Consider the following 15,783-nt stretch of genomic DNA (forward strand, 5'->3'; position numbering starts at 1 on the left):
ATGCCTCTGCTGATCACCAACCAAACGGTGTGAAAATCATTGTCTGGCACAGCTTGAGCCTCCATGCTGGCCCTCTGTTACTCACAGATTTCATTTAGGTCTGGGACTTTGCTTTTTTTATGCCAATACTACAATGCCATTTATTATCGGCACTGTACAATAAAGGAGGCTAGGATGGTCCAATTAATCAAAGTTTTATTTTGATTTTCAAGCCAAATGATTTAAGAAAAAAATTGACAAATCAAATGACTTTGCCTTGCGTCCTTTACGACTTCCTCAATGCAGAAAAGAGTCATTTAATGTGGATGTGATGAAACAAATCGCTGGCCCCCAAAGTTTTTATAATTTTCCAATGATTCAGAGAAAAAGAACAACTGATGGACCAAAGTAGGTGAGGTGCCATTTTCCTTCCTCTCACTGTGGAAAAATTGACCAGAAAGCAGCTGAAATGCTAGTCCTTAAAAATTAAGACATTAAAAAAATGAAAGTATTGTTTTTTGTAAATTTTAATCTGCGCTCAAACGCACAAAAAACTAACTAAATTATTAGAAAGTCGTCTCAGTACAGGCAGGAGGTGAACCAGCACTAGCTTGCTCTTTATGCAGCTTTCTGTGCAAAGATCTTTAATATGGGCCGGGTATGTCTATTGGAGACTTTGTAGCCATCTGTGCCAAAGGAGATATTTCTGTACACATAAATAAAAAACGCAATGTGTGTTTTTAAGGGAAGTGTTTGAAAATATCAAACATATTTAACGGACCTAAGACTGACCTGCTGAAACAACTTCTGTTCTTGTCATCCCAAAAATAGACAAGAATGAACGAACGAGGTGTCTGAATGTTTTTTGGTGAATCGGTATATGTCACAAGCTACACTTGCAATGAACATTTGATACTGATTCTTATTTTACTTTTTTTTTTGTTAATAAAAATAGTTTAATATTTGCCTACGAACTGTTAAAATTGAATTTAAAATTATAATTAAAGACTGTTGGGTGGAAAAATTGGCTACACTGTAAAACATATAATATAAAAAAATACAAGAAATGAATTGATTCATAATGTAAATTTAATTTGGTTTCCAAACTCAAGAAATAATGGTGGTAAACTGTAATTACAGTAGACATGTTTGTTTGTTTTTCCCCATAACTAATCATTGAGCCAAAAATAATACCACAAAGCTGAGTTCTTTCTCCAACACTTCATTCATATCTTCACACAATTTTGCATTTTCCCTTCCAACCAACATGCAATTTTAAACTTTACCTGTTTGTTTTCCTTTCCCGTCTACTGTAACAGAGACTTTAGCGAAACGCCCCCCGCCAGCAGCTGATTGACAGCACCTTTCGCCCGGTCGTACAATTTGCATTGTGCGTTAAGTGATCACACTGTAACCTTGTGAAGACAAGACAGCAGGTTGTGGGCGTGTGTTTGTCATTTTGGCTCTGAGTGCGCTCATAGTGTGGGTGTCTACCTGTCACACTGCTACTATCTTATCCTGATAAAGTGTGAGATGAATGAAAAAGTACACAGATATGCACATTAGTGTCTGCAACAAAAGCTACAAAGACTATCGTTTTTTTCTTTTCCTCTTTAAAACCAGCTGAAGATGTATAATTTTTACTCAGATGTGCAAATGTGTTATTCCATGTTGTTTAATCGTGTTTTTGTTGTCTCTCCCGCAGTGTCCCGACTCTTCCTGCAAGCAGGACCTGCTCGCCTACCTGCAGCGCATCGCCTTGTACTGCCATCAGCTCAACATCTGCAGTAAAGTCAAAGCTGAAGTTCAGAACCTGGGAGGGGAGCTGGTTGTCTCTGGGGTGAGTCCAGCTTCTTTCTTCTTCTTCGTCTTTTAAACCAAGCATAATTGTTTTTCATGCTGATGAGACAAGTTTTAATGAGTGCAGAGGAAGTCAGTGACGCCGTTTCAAATGTTCCGCCGTTTAACAAACCAAAGTGACTGATAAATGAGAACATTTCAACTTTCCATAGCAGACAGGACAGTCATTGTTTTTCTGATGCTTCACTGTTGCTCACCTTGCAATTTGTGGCTTAAACAGACTTTTTTTTCATGCATGTATTATGATTAAATTGAATGCACTGCTTACTTTCTGAAGCTTAATTTATTGCTAAAATCCATGACAAATTCTTAAAGACAAAGGCTGCCAAAACAAAGGCTGATTCTTTTTCCACAAAAAAGGAATAAATGTCTCAAATGTGCCTGGCTGTGTTCAACAAATGTTTTCTAACCTTTCCACCTTCCAACTTAGCAATCTTCAAAGCCTTTAAGCAATAATTAAGCACTTACTCTCCAGTTTAAAATGGCTACATGACTATACCTGAGTGAGCAGGGTGTCGTGATTTTTGCCCTGCTTCCTAAAAGAACACAGAGAAGACTATTATTCCAGCATTTTTTAAGTGTCACTAGTGTCTCTGGAGCTGTTAAGCGAGCAGATTAAATTAGGGTGACCTTTTTAGATATTCTGAAACTCGCCAGACGCCAGGGATCCTCAGCTGCATACGTTTGAGCTTTACGTTTTTGGCCCGAAACCAGAAGTCATTAAGAGGGGATGGCAAGTTACTTTTCAGTTTACATGAATTCAAATTGCGTAAAATAAAAAGCACTGTACCAACCTTTCGTTTTCCCAATTGCTTGATACTAACAGCTTCTCTCTTCTCGGTTTAGTTGGACAGCGCCATGTCCCTGATTCAGGCAGCTAAGAACCTGATGAACGCCGTGGTGTCCACTGTCAAGGCCTCCTACGTCGCCTCTACGAAGTACCAAAAGAACAAAAACATGGAGGCACTCAACATGCCCGCGGTCTCCTGGAGAATGAAAGCTCCCGAGAAGAAGCCGCTGGTGAAGCGAGAGAAACAGGACGACGGGCAGACCAACAAAGTCAAGAGATCTTCGCAGAAGAAGCATGTCAGCCCTGTGCAGGCTTTGAGCGAGTTCAAAGCCATGGATAGCATCTAGAAAACCCCCAGGAGGAGAGCATCAGTATGTAGCCCAAAAGTATAGCATAGATTGAGCCTTTTACTGAGTCAAATCAAAGAGCTGTCATTTGTTCGTCAGCTTCTTCGTTTGGGCCGTTGTATTCCTCCACTGACTCATTCCTAACTTTCAGATTTGCTTTAATCTGCAGCATTAACCGTCTCTTCTGTAGAAAGTGCAGTCAGAAGGGAAACCAACTGGATAGGACTTCTTTTTTTTTCATTTATATGAGAAGAAAATGTGGATACAGAAAGTAATTCCAATTTGTTTTGTTGTTTTTCATGAATTACATTTTTTTGAACACGTTTAAGTAAAACTCTGGGGCTGTAAGGTTTTCCCATTATGTTTTTGACAGACTGCAAATATCAGCTATGCAAAATTAGCTTCTCCTTTTTTGTGTGTGTCTTAAGCAGTAGCTGTTAATCTTAATAGTGAGATATTCAGTTGTTCGTCTTCCATAAAAAGCCAGCTTCAGGCCATTTCTATATGTGCTTGCGTTTATAAATCCTAAAATTATGTTCAGAAGCCACTAAACGCCTAATAACTTTAAACTTATCAGATTTGTGTCATTGCTTTAACATTTGAACAGTTAAATTTTGTTTCTTTATAAAACCCTCATCTCAAATCCTGATCATTGTCAGCTGTTCTTTGTTTTATTTTATGACTTCATGTATTCAAACTGACACCACTGCTAATCACTTTAGTGCTTTTTTCTTTTTTTAAAGCTTCTCAAACTCCAGAGAGTTTGGAAGAGCTCAGAGGGCTGCAGGATGAGCGGAGTGTGCGTCAGTACTTTGCAAAGCCAATGAGCTTCATTTACTAGTGAGACCAAACATCTCCACGTTCTGAATGGGTTCAATTCAACGGGATCAATATTTTCTACCTGCTGTGTAGAGTTTGCCTTTAAACTTCTTGAGCTTGAACACTAAAATTTTATATCAGAATCTTTATAAAACCATAAATCCTTTTTTTCCCAGATGATGGAGCTTTAAAACGAAATGTCTTTTTTTATTTGTAATGTGTTTTTTTTTTTTTCTAACTAAAACCAGTGGGGTGGAGCTGTAAGGTGCGGAGGGGTCGTGCAGGTTTCTGCTTTTGAGCAGGTCGTTGGTCCACAGCAGCGCTTTGAGATTCTGCTGCTCTTGTCTTTGAGACCTTTGCTTTGTTGAAAACATCATGTCCAGTCAGAGGGACATGTGAAGTTATTGGACGAGGTTTTCTTTTTAAGGGTGGACTCCGAAACAGAAAATGTCAGTGGATTGTTTCCCCATCTTTTGCTCTATTGTTTGGTTTGAGTCTTGAGTTGAAATACTTTGCTGTGGATTTTATTATTATTGAGAGCTGACTTATTAGTGCATACATTTCTTATATTAATGTGCCTGATTTCTATCTTAAATAAACAAAGTCAATCCATTCGTCTGGTTTGCATTCTTGCATACTGCACTCTTATTCTCATACTTTTAGGTCATGCAGTGTGTTGCCATTTGACTATTTGGAAATTAAAAGCCATCTCAAGTAACTTTCTCCCACTAACTATGCACTGTTTCATAACAATAAATTATATATAAATATCTCCCTGTAGTCTTTGTTACTGACTTGGGGGCAGTCTACAGTATGCTGTTTCAACATGTAATTGGGGATGCTCTAGTGCCGCGGTTAATTTTCTCATCAAAATTGTGCCCATTTTAACGTTAAGTGGCTGTTTAATGTTGCGCTGCCGACTCGTTGCTGCAGTCAAAGTGTAGCGACTGCAGCAGAGAAATTTTGAACAAAATGTTTCATTCTTGAAGTGTTGTGGCGACATAATTAAGGAGGGGCTCTGAGAAGACACCTTCATGTCTTCATACCGTCACAGATTTCTATCAGCTTTGCTTCTTCATTAAAAAATATTCTAGCTTGTTTTAAATCAGGCTTTTTAGCATTCAAGAACTTACAACCAGTAACACAGTAAATAGTCATATGCCTGGAGATCAAACGTTAATGATCATCTCATGAAAATTAGAATTTCATTCAGTTTGAATATTAAAACTTGAATAGTTTCAATCATCAAAACTCGATTGTGATTTTCTACATCAAGTGTTTATGACGATGAAGTAGCTACAGCTAATGGAAGCTGAGATTAAATTTTCTCAGTTATTTTGCATAAGGTCTGAGGCTGCATGACATTAGAAATATAATTTTAATTAAAATTGTGATGTTTATCAGTTCCGGTTCTTCTGTTTTTAACGTTACCGATGTCTCCAACACTGCTTAAGTTTAGAATATCAGTCGCAAGTCACCGACAGGTGGGAAAAAAGATGTTTTATACAAATTTGTTAAAACCGTCACCAATGGCTCTATCACGATAAAGTTTGCTTGGCGATTAATTGTTTTGGAACTGTTTTGAAGTAATATGTTAATTAATAATGCAAGTTTGCTCTCTCAGACTATTCATGTAATTTTGTCAAGAACACTCCACACTGGAACTGGAAGATATTTTTAATATCCAAAATGAAGCACAACCATCAAAAAACAATAAATAAATAAAAGGGAAATAAAAACACACAACATAAGCCATAAATAAAACTGTCTTTATAAACAAAATTAACGAACCTGAGCATTTACAATAGATTCCAGTGTGGGGAACCACCTGTAGGCTAGCAGAAAGCACAGGGAAGGATTTGAGCAGTGCGCGCATGAGGTTGATTGACAGCACTAAGATCCCTAGACCCCTGAATTGCCCTTTTTCTTTTTGATAAGTTAAGCTGTGACAGACTGCTGACCTGGTAACAAGCACCAGCTTTTCTCCTACCCTGTAACGATTGAATAAAACGAATGATAATCAAATTTATTTGTTTGGGAGGCTGAATACAAATGCAAGTCACGCTTGCATATTTAGTCAACGCGGCCCACAGAGGTGGATAAAACGCTGAAATAAACACCAGGGGGCCCTGATACAAATTTGCAGAGCTCAAATGATTTTTAAAACCTTTAATATCTTGAGAAATAGTTAATACCCTCCAAAGGGTATATTAAGGGACATACAAATTTAGACCAGGACCACGCAGCTAAATGAGTCATTACTCATTTCATTTTTGCATGGAGGGAAGAACCACTGTGGAAAGCTTTCTTAAAGCTTTTGACCTCGAAGCGGAAGAAGCACAGTGTGACTCAGTAGCACTAACGATGGCTCTTTTTCAACGACTTTCTCAGCATGCCTAGTTCATTATGGAGCTCACACAGAACCTGGAATCACCTTATTTATCTTCAGACTCTTATATTTTACGGGAAACGGGACGTACATCATACCACTCTCCACACACACACACACACGCACACACACACACACACACACACACACACACATACAAACACCACCCCCAAAACACTTGCCTGCAAATTGTATACAAATAATAAAAAAAACAAGTCCATTCAAAGCTCAACTAAACAGAACCAGAAGGTGTGTGGGCTTTAACTCTGCTGTTTTCCAGTCATAACCTCTGTAGTAGTAGCACAAGGCTTAATACCAACCTAAAATAACTTTCTAAAGAAACAAATTCTGCTTATTTGTGAACCAATATGATAAAATGTGATCTTTGTAAAGAATCCAGCTACCTAACAGAACGGACAGAGGTTAACTTTAGTCACATTAGATTCACTATGAGACTGAAGAAATAAAAGTAAGCTCTATTTTTCCATGGGTTATTCATTGTTAATGTCAGTATTCAGTAAGTGATCTGATCATTTTCATATCTACCACAGCCCTGACCTTAAATGTTAAATGTTTAGATTTTATTGTAAACTTACCTATTGTTTCATAGCTGTCTAAACACATTTCATTTCTTTTGGGTTCAATTATTGTAGACACGCTTGCCAGAGCAAATATTTTCCACATTATTATTATTATTTTTTTACCCCTCCAGGGGGTCTTTTGTGGGCTCTAGAGTCCCTTATATGACAGTGGGCTGACAGGAAACGGGGAAGGAGAGGGGGGAAGACATGCGGGTCCGGGAGTCGAACCTGCGACGGCCGCGTCGAGGACTCAAGGCCTCCAAATATGGGTCGCGCTAACCACTACGTCGCCACGGCACGCCCCCACATTGTTATTTTTTGACTAAACCTTATGCATAAATATATGTACCAAGTAAACTATCTCCATACAATAGAGCAGTAACCTGTGTGCTGGTTTGAACTGATCTGTTTTCAGAAAAAGACCTTAAAGTTGAAACTTGATGCTGGTGTAACGTGCGGCTGATCAAGTTGCAATGCATGACGAAAATATAACAGACAAGAACCAACAGGTGGATCAAAGGCAACCTAATAAGTCAATAAAATAAGACCTGGCAAAAGGGTTGCATTGTGGTCTATTCTAACCAAGTAAAACCTAAATAGCAGGAGGAAAACTTCTTTAGCAGTGACTAAACTTTATTACATTTCCAAGTCCAACATGCTCTGGACTGCAGCTGCTTTAAATGATATTTCCCCTCCTGGTCCACTGGGGGCTGATTTCAAACCTTGTTTAGCCCCAGGCGGAGCTGTCCAGTCTCATGTGGTGCTGATTACTGCCCCAGCAGAGCAGCTTGAGCTTGTTTTTCTTCATCCAGGTCCACGCCGGTGACAATCAGCTGATTGTACGGGAACATATATTAAATTGCTTAATTTATTTCCTCTTTCATTGCCAGCAAACTAATCAAGCCAAGGTTTTTGTAAACTACTGCACTACAGGTTGCCTTTTTTAAGAGATTATCGTTGCCTTTTTATTTGCATCTTTTGAATCCAACACTAAATAAATAAATAAGTAAATACACAAAGGAAATTAATTAAGAGTCACAGAGTCAGACCTTCTCGCTGTTTTTCATGACAGACATCTTTGACATGTTTGGTTAGCATCACTCCTTTTACTGGTCTTTATAAAGGTGGATATTTGTTTGCCTGTGAGTAACTGAGTAAAAAAATGTATGAAATAATTCAATTTATTTGCGATTTTAAATACAACTTGTTTCTTTTTTTTCTTTTTATATAACTTGTTTCTATTCAAGAAATACCAAACCTCGAAATTGAACTAGCATGGACAGTGTTGGCACAACCGCCCCCTAGTGGCGGCTGAAGGGTAGAAAAACTTAGCAGCAACATTATATAACTAGCAGCACAAAACCTTGCAATATATATATATATATATATATTCAAATTATATACAGTATATATATAATTTGAATAATTATATTCAAATTAATACTTTCTACTTAATTTATCATCTAGTTGGCAACAAAAAGTGAAATATTTTTCATAATCAATAAATATTGAATAAATTCAGTCGGAAAGGACAGTGCATCCCAGTCTGTTGCATAGCTACAGACCAGTTGCGTTGTAGGCAAAAATAATGGACAACAGAGCAAAGGAAGTAGGTGGCCTGGCCAAACAAGTCATTTTAAAAAATCATGTAAATGAGCGGGTTTATATGCAGTTCTTAGCAACACGTTATCCCAGGATGCATTAAGTCCAAAGTCAGTCCAAAGAAGTTGATGCTATGAGAAATGTCTTTCAGGGTAATTGTGAGTACTGCCATCCTTGTGTGTGTTATTTTGACACCTTTTGACACTGACCATGTACACCCTTTCATTTAAAGGCAATTCCCCAATGAACCAAAAACTATTCATGAATGGTTTGTAGAGCACAACAATGAGTTTGAGGTGTTGTCTTGCCCCTTAGATTCCCCAGATCTCAGTCCAATCTAGCATCTGTGTGGTGTGCTTGACAAACACGTCAAATCCACAGAGGCCCCATCCGAGCTCCTCTGACAGCAAAAAGGCAACCAGCACAGTCTCAGCCAGGTGTTCATGATGTTATGATGCCAGAGTTTTCACACTGCACAAACCTGAACCATTTCTCATTAAAGCATGTATGTTTTTTTTATTGTTGCTCGTCCTCTTTCCCTGTTTTCTCCTAACACGTATTTTCAGTCTGCTTATGCATGGAAATCGCTTTAATGCGCGTTGGGAACCACGATGGCTCAGATTCAAGTCAAACCCTTCGCACTTCTCTCCATACATGACAAAGCTCTGTTTTCAATTCTGCAACCCTGTCAAAGTGACAAATGTAGCTATTAAGACTTCTGCACGACGTCAAATATATTTATAGAACCTCAGAAGGCTTTTTTAATGAAATTGTGTTAAAAGTTAAAAACATTATCAGCATATTGTGTCAGGGTGATAAATCTGGTGGTAATTTTTTATTTTTTTTTTAAAAAGCTAAAGTTTTTCAATTTGATGTGATTCAGTTTCACAAAAGATTTAAACCTAAGCCTTGTTTGCTGGTTCGTCCCACTTTCTGACAGCATGACCCTCCTCGGCTGCCCTGAGGACTGACCACGCTTCTCTGTAAATAAGGATTTCCCACAGGAGGCTCAGATAATAATAGGATGGATTCCCCTCTGATGCTCTGAATCGGGGAACCTGAATCAGCCGAGGGCCTGAAGAGCGAAAACAACGCTCCGATCTTTGTGTGAGGTTTCTGAATACAAATATGACACAAGAGTCGACAACGCCGAGCAGCTCCTCATGTCACAGACCCAGCTGCCGGTCCCCCACCCACCCACACGCCTCCCCTCTGCTCTATTTGTGTTGTGCTGTATCACTCAAACCGCTGTCATTGTATGACATGTTTGAATGAAGTTTTATCAATCACAGTGGTTAAGTACGACAGTTTAATCAATAGCGTAAGTTCTCCTGGGTGCCAGGGATGCGCGTTTAAAAAAAAAAACAAAAAACAGAGGATGGAAAGAAGGAAGGAAACTCAGAGCTGAACATCCATAATCAGAGGAGTGCAGGGCCTTGTGAGGGGTTATTTCTTGAACTAAGCCGTAGAAAGCGGGTTTCTGAAGCACCTGTCTGTCATTTGATGTTTTCAGATTGAGCTCTGTTATGTGGAGTTTATAAATAGCAGGTACGGTTCTCTGAAAGGAGCGGTAAAACCCACACCTCGGGTCAAATGAAGCAGTCCTCACTAAAATGTCAGCAGCTTCTCACAGGATCTAAGAGGACAGCAGGACACAGAGGATAGGCTGTCAGGTATTTGGAACTTCTGATGCTCTCCGAACACACAGAGAGGCCCTGTTGTTCAGCATGAGTGTGAGTACTTTGTAGAGAAGCCATTAGACATGAGAAGCTTTCCATTTGAGTTATCAGAGGATAATTACAGAGCAAAGTCAAAACTTAGAGGTATAGAGGCGTTGCGTTTAATCTAGTTTCAAGGTCTTCCAAACATTGTCCCGTATTCATTAGTTCAACCTTTGCAGAATGCCAATATTTAAAAAAAAAAAGAAAGTAGAAATATTAATAACAATTTTATCTGCAGGAGGCTGTTTGAACAGGGATTTGTTACAGATGTCCTCTGATGCCAAGTACACCAGGAAAAAAGAGGAAAAGTTTAGCAAAAACTAGTTAACTTCAGGGCAGCAGGAGAAATACAAATACTTATTCGCTTTCAATAAATTGCATATCAATGGATTGTTTATTTACGGTACTCACAAATCATACATCCAGTGAAATATTTCAAGCATTACTTCTGTTAGTTTTTATTATGGCTAATAAAAACCCATTAATTTGGAAAAATTTAATTAAAAAGTGATTCATGGGGAAATAGCTGATTTGTCCAGGCAGTCACTGACACCCACAGCAAACGGCGTGAGTAAGCGATTAGGCCATGTAATTTCTAAAGGAGCAGGCTGTTCACAGAGAGCTCTATCCACACGTAAGGGTGGAAAGTTGAGTGGAAGTAGAAAAGTGTGGTAGGACAAGATGCAGCAGCAACGTCCAATAATCTCAACCTTAAGATGAATGTCCATAACCAAGAGTTATTTTGTAATTTCACAAGAAATGGAGCACATACCAGAGGCGCCGTTGAAGTGTCTTAAAATATGTTTTTCAGATCAAAGTAAATTTTGCATTTTATTTGAAAATGGATGTCAGAGAGTCTGGAAGACGAGTGGAGAGGCACAGGCACAATCCACGTTGCTTGAAGTCCAATGTGAAGTTTTCACAGTCAGTGATTTGCGGCTCCGTGTCTAATGCTGGTGTTCAACAAAGATCAGCATTACCTGTAGTGTAATGTTAGTGTTGAGTTTTTTAAAGAGGATGAAGATGAAAATGAAGATGAGGATGAAGATGAAGGCCACTATTAAAGCAACCTGGGCTCCCTTATCGCCTCCATGCTACACTGCACCAATGCAGTAACTCATGCAAAAGGAGCAAAAATCAAGTATCAAGCACATATCTTTTTTTTTGTCTACACCTTTTTTTTGGTCACCTTTTAGCCATAATCTTCAAAATTAACAGACAAATGCTTATGTGTAATTAGTCTATGTGACATGCGACACTTTTTAAATCGAATTACTAATTTAAGTGAGCGTTTTATTGATATTTTAATTGACTGATATGCATCTGTCATAGTTATTTAAATTATGTCTTCCTGCATGTACGACTCTGCTCCCAGTGAGATGTGCATTTTTATTTTCCACTTCTGTGGAGTCAAAAACATTTTTGGACTTCCATTAGAGTATGAAAGCACATTTTTGTTATGAATATAAATCAAACACCCACAATAAAGGCAAGCTCTATTTGTAAAGAGGAACTACAGTATCTGAGCAGTGAAATTATTTTTTGCTGTTCTCGTTATAAAGATCAGCCACATTGGTTGATGATCTCACTAAACCTTCTTTCATACCTTAACCTTTGGATAAAATTGCTCCTCAAATCAGATCCATAAAATGAGCTCTCCTTCATCGTGAGCGCAACTCGGGATATTTATTTTCCCTTAACGCACAGCAGAGCTCCGCATCATGTAATCCAGTGAAACGTTGGCAGCCTTAGAAAGAGCACAATCTTTTCATTTTTAATTTTCTTTTATAAGCAGCTCCTAAGGAATGACAAAACCTAAAAGAAAAAGGGGAAATAAGAATATCAGCAGAGGGAATGACGGAGGTAATTATGTTAAAAACTCCTTTCACAACGGAAAGCTTCAGAGAGAGAAAACACTGCAAGTCGAACAGTGAAGGCTGCTGTCAGCGCGTTGGGAATAAATGACTGTGGTGAACGGTATGTTCTGTCTGGGATAATTTGTGTGATGTAATTAGATGCAAAATGTTTTCTGCTTGCTCTTTAATTGTCTTTTGGGTGGAATGATTTGTGGTTTTCAGGCCCTTCCTTGTGGCACGGTTTTGTCTGCAGTCGAGGCTGGTGGACCAAAGTGCCATTAAAGAATACTCACAGCACTACATTCTTTAAAATTCCACATAGAAATGTTGTTCTTAAGAAGAAGAAAAAGCGAGAGATGATCTTGTATTTAGCCCCTTTTACTCTGACACCCTTCAACATAATCCTGTGCAAATTGCCTTCAGAAGCATCTGAATTGATAAAGTTCATCAGGTTGTGTTTTAATTTCAGTATAAATACTGACAAGAAGAGATCAAACTGTATCATGAAGACTAAGGAACACATATCATCTGCATATAGATATACTCTTACACAATTGACAACTTAGCAAAGCATTGTGGACGCCCCGAGAAGCGGTCAAGAGGCTCATGTTAACTCACGAGGAGTGGCAGAGATCCACATGACAATTATGATTTGTGCAATTCCCCAACCCTGACTTCTTTGGAAGACATAAGAAATCTCATCCCCATGGATCTCTGCACGATCCATGTGGGTCGTGCAGAGATAGGAGTTCTGGTCAGATCCGAACAAAATCTAACTTTTTGGTTGACATGCAAAACACTGTTTCTGGTGGAAAACTAACATTGTCCATCACCCTGAACACAGAATCCCTATTGTGAAGCAAGGTGGTGTCAGCGTCATGTTAAGGGGGATCCTCCAGGAGATGAAAGCTGGTCAGAGTGGAGAGAGAGATGTCTGGAGCTAAATACAAGATAAATCTTGCACGACTTGAGACTGTGGTGAAATTGAACCCTTTTGGTGGCGCTAAAGTAGAGAGCAGTTTAATCAATCATTTAATGAGCTTTAGTTGTAAAGTACATTATTAACTCCCTGAAAGAGTTAATAGTGTACCATTATTACACTTCAAAATGATGGTTAGTGTTTCATTTATTGTTGGGGAGCTTGTCTAGACTTAAAGCAACTCATTGTTTCGGCTGTTTTGCAATTTCCTGGAAGTTTGTTCCAGATTTGTGGTGCACAGAGTTTGGATCAAACCACATCCATTGTTTTAGAACGGCCTGGTCAAAGTTGAGACCTAAACCTAATTAAGAATCTGATTGCTGATCACTTTTGCAATGTGCTGTATTTGCAAACAGACAAATGTAGTAGTGTCTTGAGAAGCTATGCTGCTCTGTCCCGTGCTGATGCTTTTATGGAAAACGCACACCGACAGCTATTTAAACAGAGCCTGATATTAAACACACAGCCGAACACCTTTGCATGAGGTAATCCAGCTGTATCGCGCAGCAGGGATGACTACCAATCATTTCATATGAATTCCAGATCCCCGCTTGAGACAGCACAGTATTTTAATGGCTGACATCTCAGGGCTGCAATTCAAGTATGATTTATATCTCCTCCAGTCATCGGTTACAGTCAGATTGGAGGATTGGACTTTGTGCTCGCTGGTCGAGCATTGCTAAAGAGCAAGAAAAAAGGGAGCTGTGTCACTTCCCCAATTTCCAGTGAAAAGCTGAATCAAAGGTGCCGCAGCAGGGGTGAAGAGGGCTAGAAAGAGAGAGAGAGAGAGAAAAAGAGGGCTGACAGGCTCTCCGCATTGGTACGCAAGCCTGCGTCTCATCCTTAAACCAATTTCCTTCCTCTATACTCTGGGGAGTGGTCTGATTTGCACCGTTTCCTTTCTCTGAGTAAGTGTTTATCCTGCTTCTGCAATTAGATGTTGCTCCCAGCTGCGACATTAATCAAATAGCCAGACAGATTCTCTGCATTCGGAGGCTGAGGGAATGAGTCCTACATGTCTTCCCATGTGCTAACAGGCTATGAAGCAGCCCGGCTATTTGCACACTGACAGTACGCGGATCTGAGTGGTCAACAGGGTTTCATGGTGGGGGCTCCACAAAGCAACTGGAGAGAGTGTTAATTGGATTTGTACCGTGGGGAAACATGTTTGTGACCTATTGATAACAAAGCTGCGAAAAAGTATTTCCCCTTGCAGATTTTCTTTTTTTTGCAATTTTTATTTTTTTAAACCATTTACATGTTTCAGATGATCAAATAAATGCTAGCATATGTTTCAATTAGGATTCAATTTATTAAGGGTAAATAGCTGTCCAAACCAGTATGACCTTATGTGAAAAGGTAATCATCCGCAAAATGTGTTTCACATTTTCTCCATTTGCAGACTAAAACCATCAATGCTGTCCATTGGAGCTCCAAAAGACGTCCATCCATCTTTACAGTTTGACTCAGCTTTGTAAGCCTCTCCAGCCTGATGGAGCTTAGTGACTTTGTTTCTCATCTATTGTGATAATCAGTAGATCAGACATGATGTGTTGGCCTGCTTCATGTCGTCAGGCCCAGTGGCGTGCATAGACAATTTGGGGGGCAGGTGGGAAAAAAACGGGCACCTTGTGCGGCACATGTAGCCGCCAGCTGCCTTACTAGTGTGAGATGTTTTTCTCTCAGAGGTTGAACATAATTTATTTCAAATCAGTTGCCATATGTAAAGCACTTAAAAAAAAAAAAGAAGATTTCAGAGGGGCCACTTTTTTTGTTCAGAACTAAAAGGACAGGTGGTCTAGCACCTCCTAGTGTCCATCTGTGCACATCGCTGGTCAGACAGGTTCTGTTTAGGTGATTTTTTGATACCTTCGCTTCTTTGTGACTAGTAAAATTCAACCCCAAAAATACGCTTAATCCCAATAACTGATTACTGATCATTAATAATACAACTTAATAATGACTTTTTCATCTGATTGGTTCAAATTGTTTTTCCCTTAATAAATAATGTCGTCATTTGAAGCTTATTTTATATTTACTCAGGTTGTCTTTGTCTAATTATACGTGTTGTTTGAAAATATTAGACATTAAAGTGTGACAAAAAGCAGCAGCAGCAGCAGCAGCAGCAGAATAAATCTATGTGAGGGCAAATACTTTCTTAACAGCTCTTAATACTAATATAGTCTTTTATCTTGCTGTGTGAAAGTGCTGAAAAGCTTATAGATGTCGCTTCTGTACTGTTAAGAAGCTCCTTAGTAAAATTATTGTTATTTCGAAGAGCAAAACTATTTCTTTTATTGAAGTCTTTGAGGACCTTGAAAAGCTAAGAAGATGATGGAAATAATGCCTGGAGTTATTTTGCAGAAACAAAAAAGCTTAGCAAGATGACGGAGTAATTTAGCAGAGAAGCCATGATTTTATAGTTTACTGTTTAAGGTTGGACAGTTTTGTCCATGTGTGATCTTGTGGGTGTGTGTGTGTGTGTTAGTTGAGTCCTCATCATAGCAGAATGCCGATAGAAATCCATTACAATCAGCTAATGTAGTCTGCTGCTCAGCTCTACATAAGGGCTCTACCAGGAATAATCGAAGAGCTGCTCATTTTTATCGGTGTTATTTATAAGTAAAGTTAGTGATGATTTTTCAAACGCGCTCTGTGATTTGTGGCTAATTAGTACCAGAGCTAGTTAGGCCACAAACGTGTGTGTTTGCTTGGGTGTGGTGGTGGCGGAGGGCAGGTGGGGGGTATGGGGGGCGTGTTGCCCTGATGGTGAAACAAAGGGCTCACAGCGGGGCTTCCCTTTCCGCCTGCTTTCCACTTTCAGACGATCTGAAACACAGCACAGCACAGATGAAAGGAG

The 15,783-nt window shown here is 39.1% G+C and overlaps 1 protein-coding gene across 1 annotated transcript in view; it reads left to right on the top strand.

The window, feature by feature from the left end:
- ctnna1 (catenin (cadherin-associated protein), alpha 1) overlaps positions 1-4,409 on the top strand; it is a 74,112-nt gene extending 69,703 nt beyond the window's left edge. The window contains exons 17-18 of the mRNA XM_028008298.1: positions 1,685-1,819; positions 2,686-4,409. Coding sequence (XP_027864099.1) covers positions 1,685-1,819; positions 2,686-2,976 — 426 coding nt within the window. The 3' untranslated portion in view covers positions 2,977-4,409. The remainder of the gene's footprint in view (positions 1-1,684; positions 1,820-2,685) is intronic.
- The last annotated feature ends 11,374 nt before the right edge of the window (positions 4,410-15,783 follow it).

The sequence above is a fragment of the Xiphophorus couchianus genome, chromosome 23, assembly GCF_001444195.1.
Source record: "Xiphophorus couchianus chromosome 23, X_couchianus-1.0, whole genome shotgun sequence".
Classification (NCBI taxonomy): domain Eukaryota; kingdom Metazoa; phylum Chordata; class Actinopteri; order Cyprinodontiformes; family Poeciliidae; genus Xiphophorus; species Xiphophorus couchianus.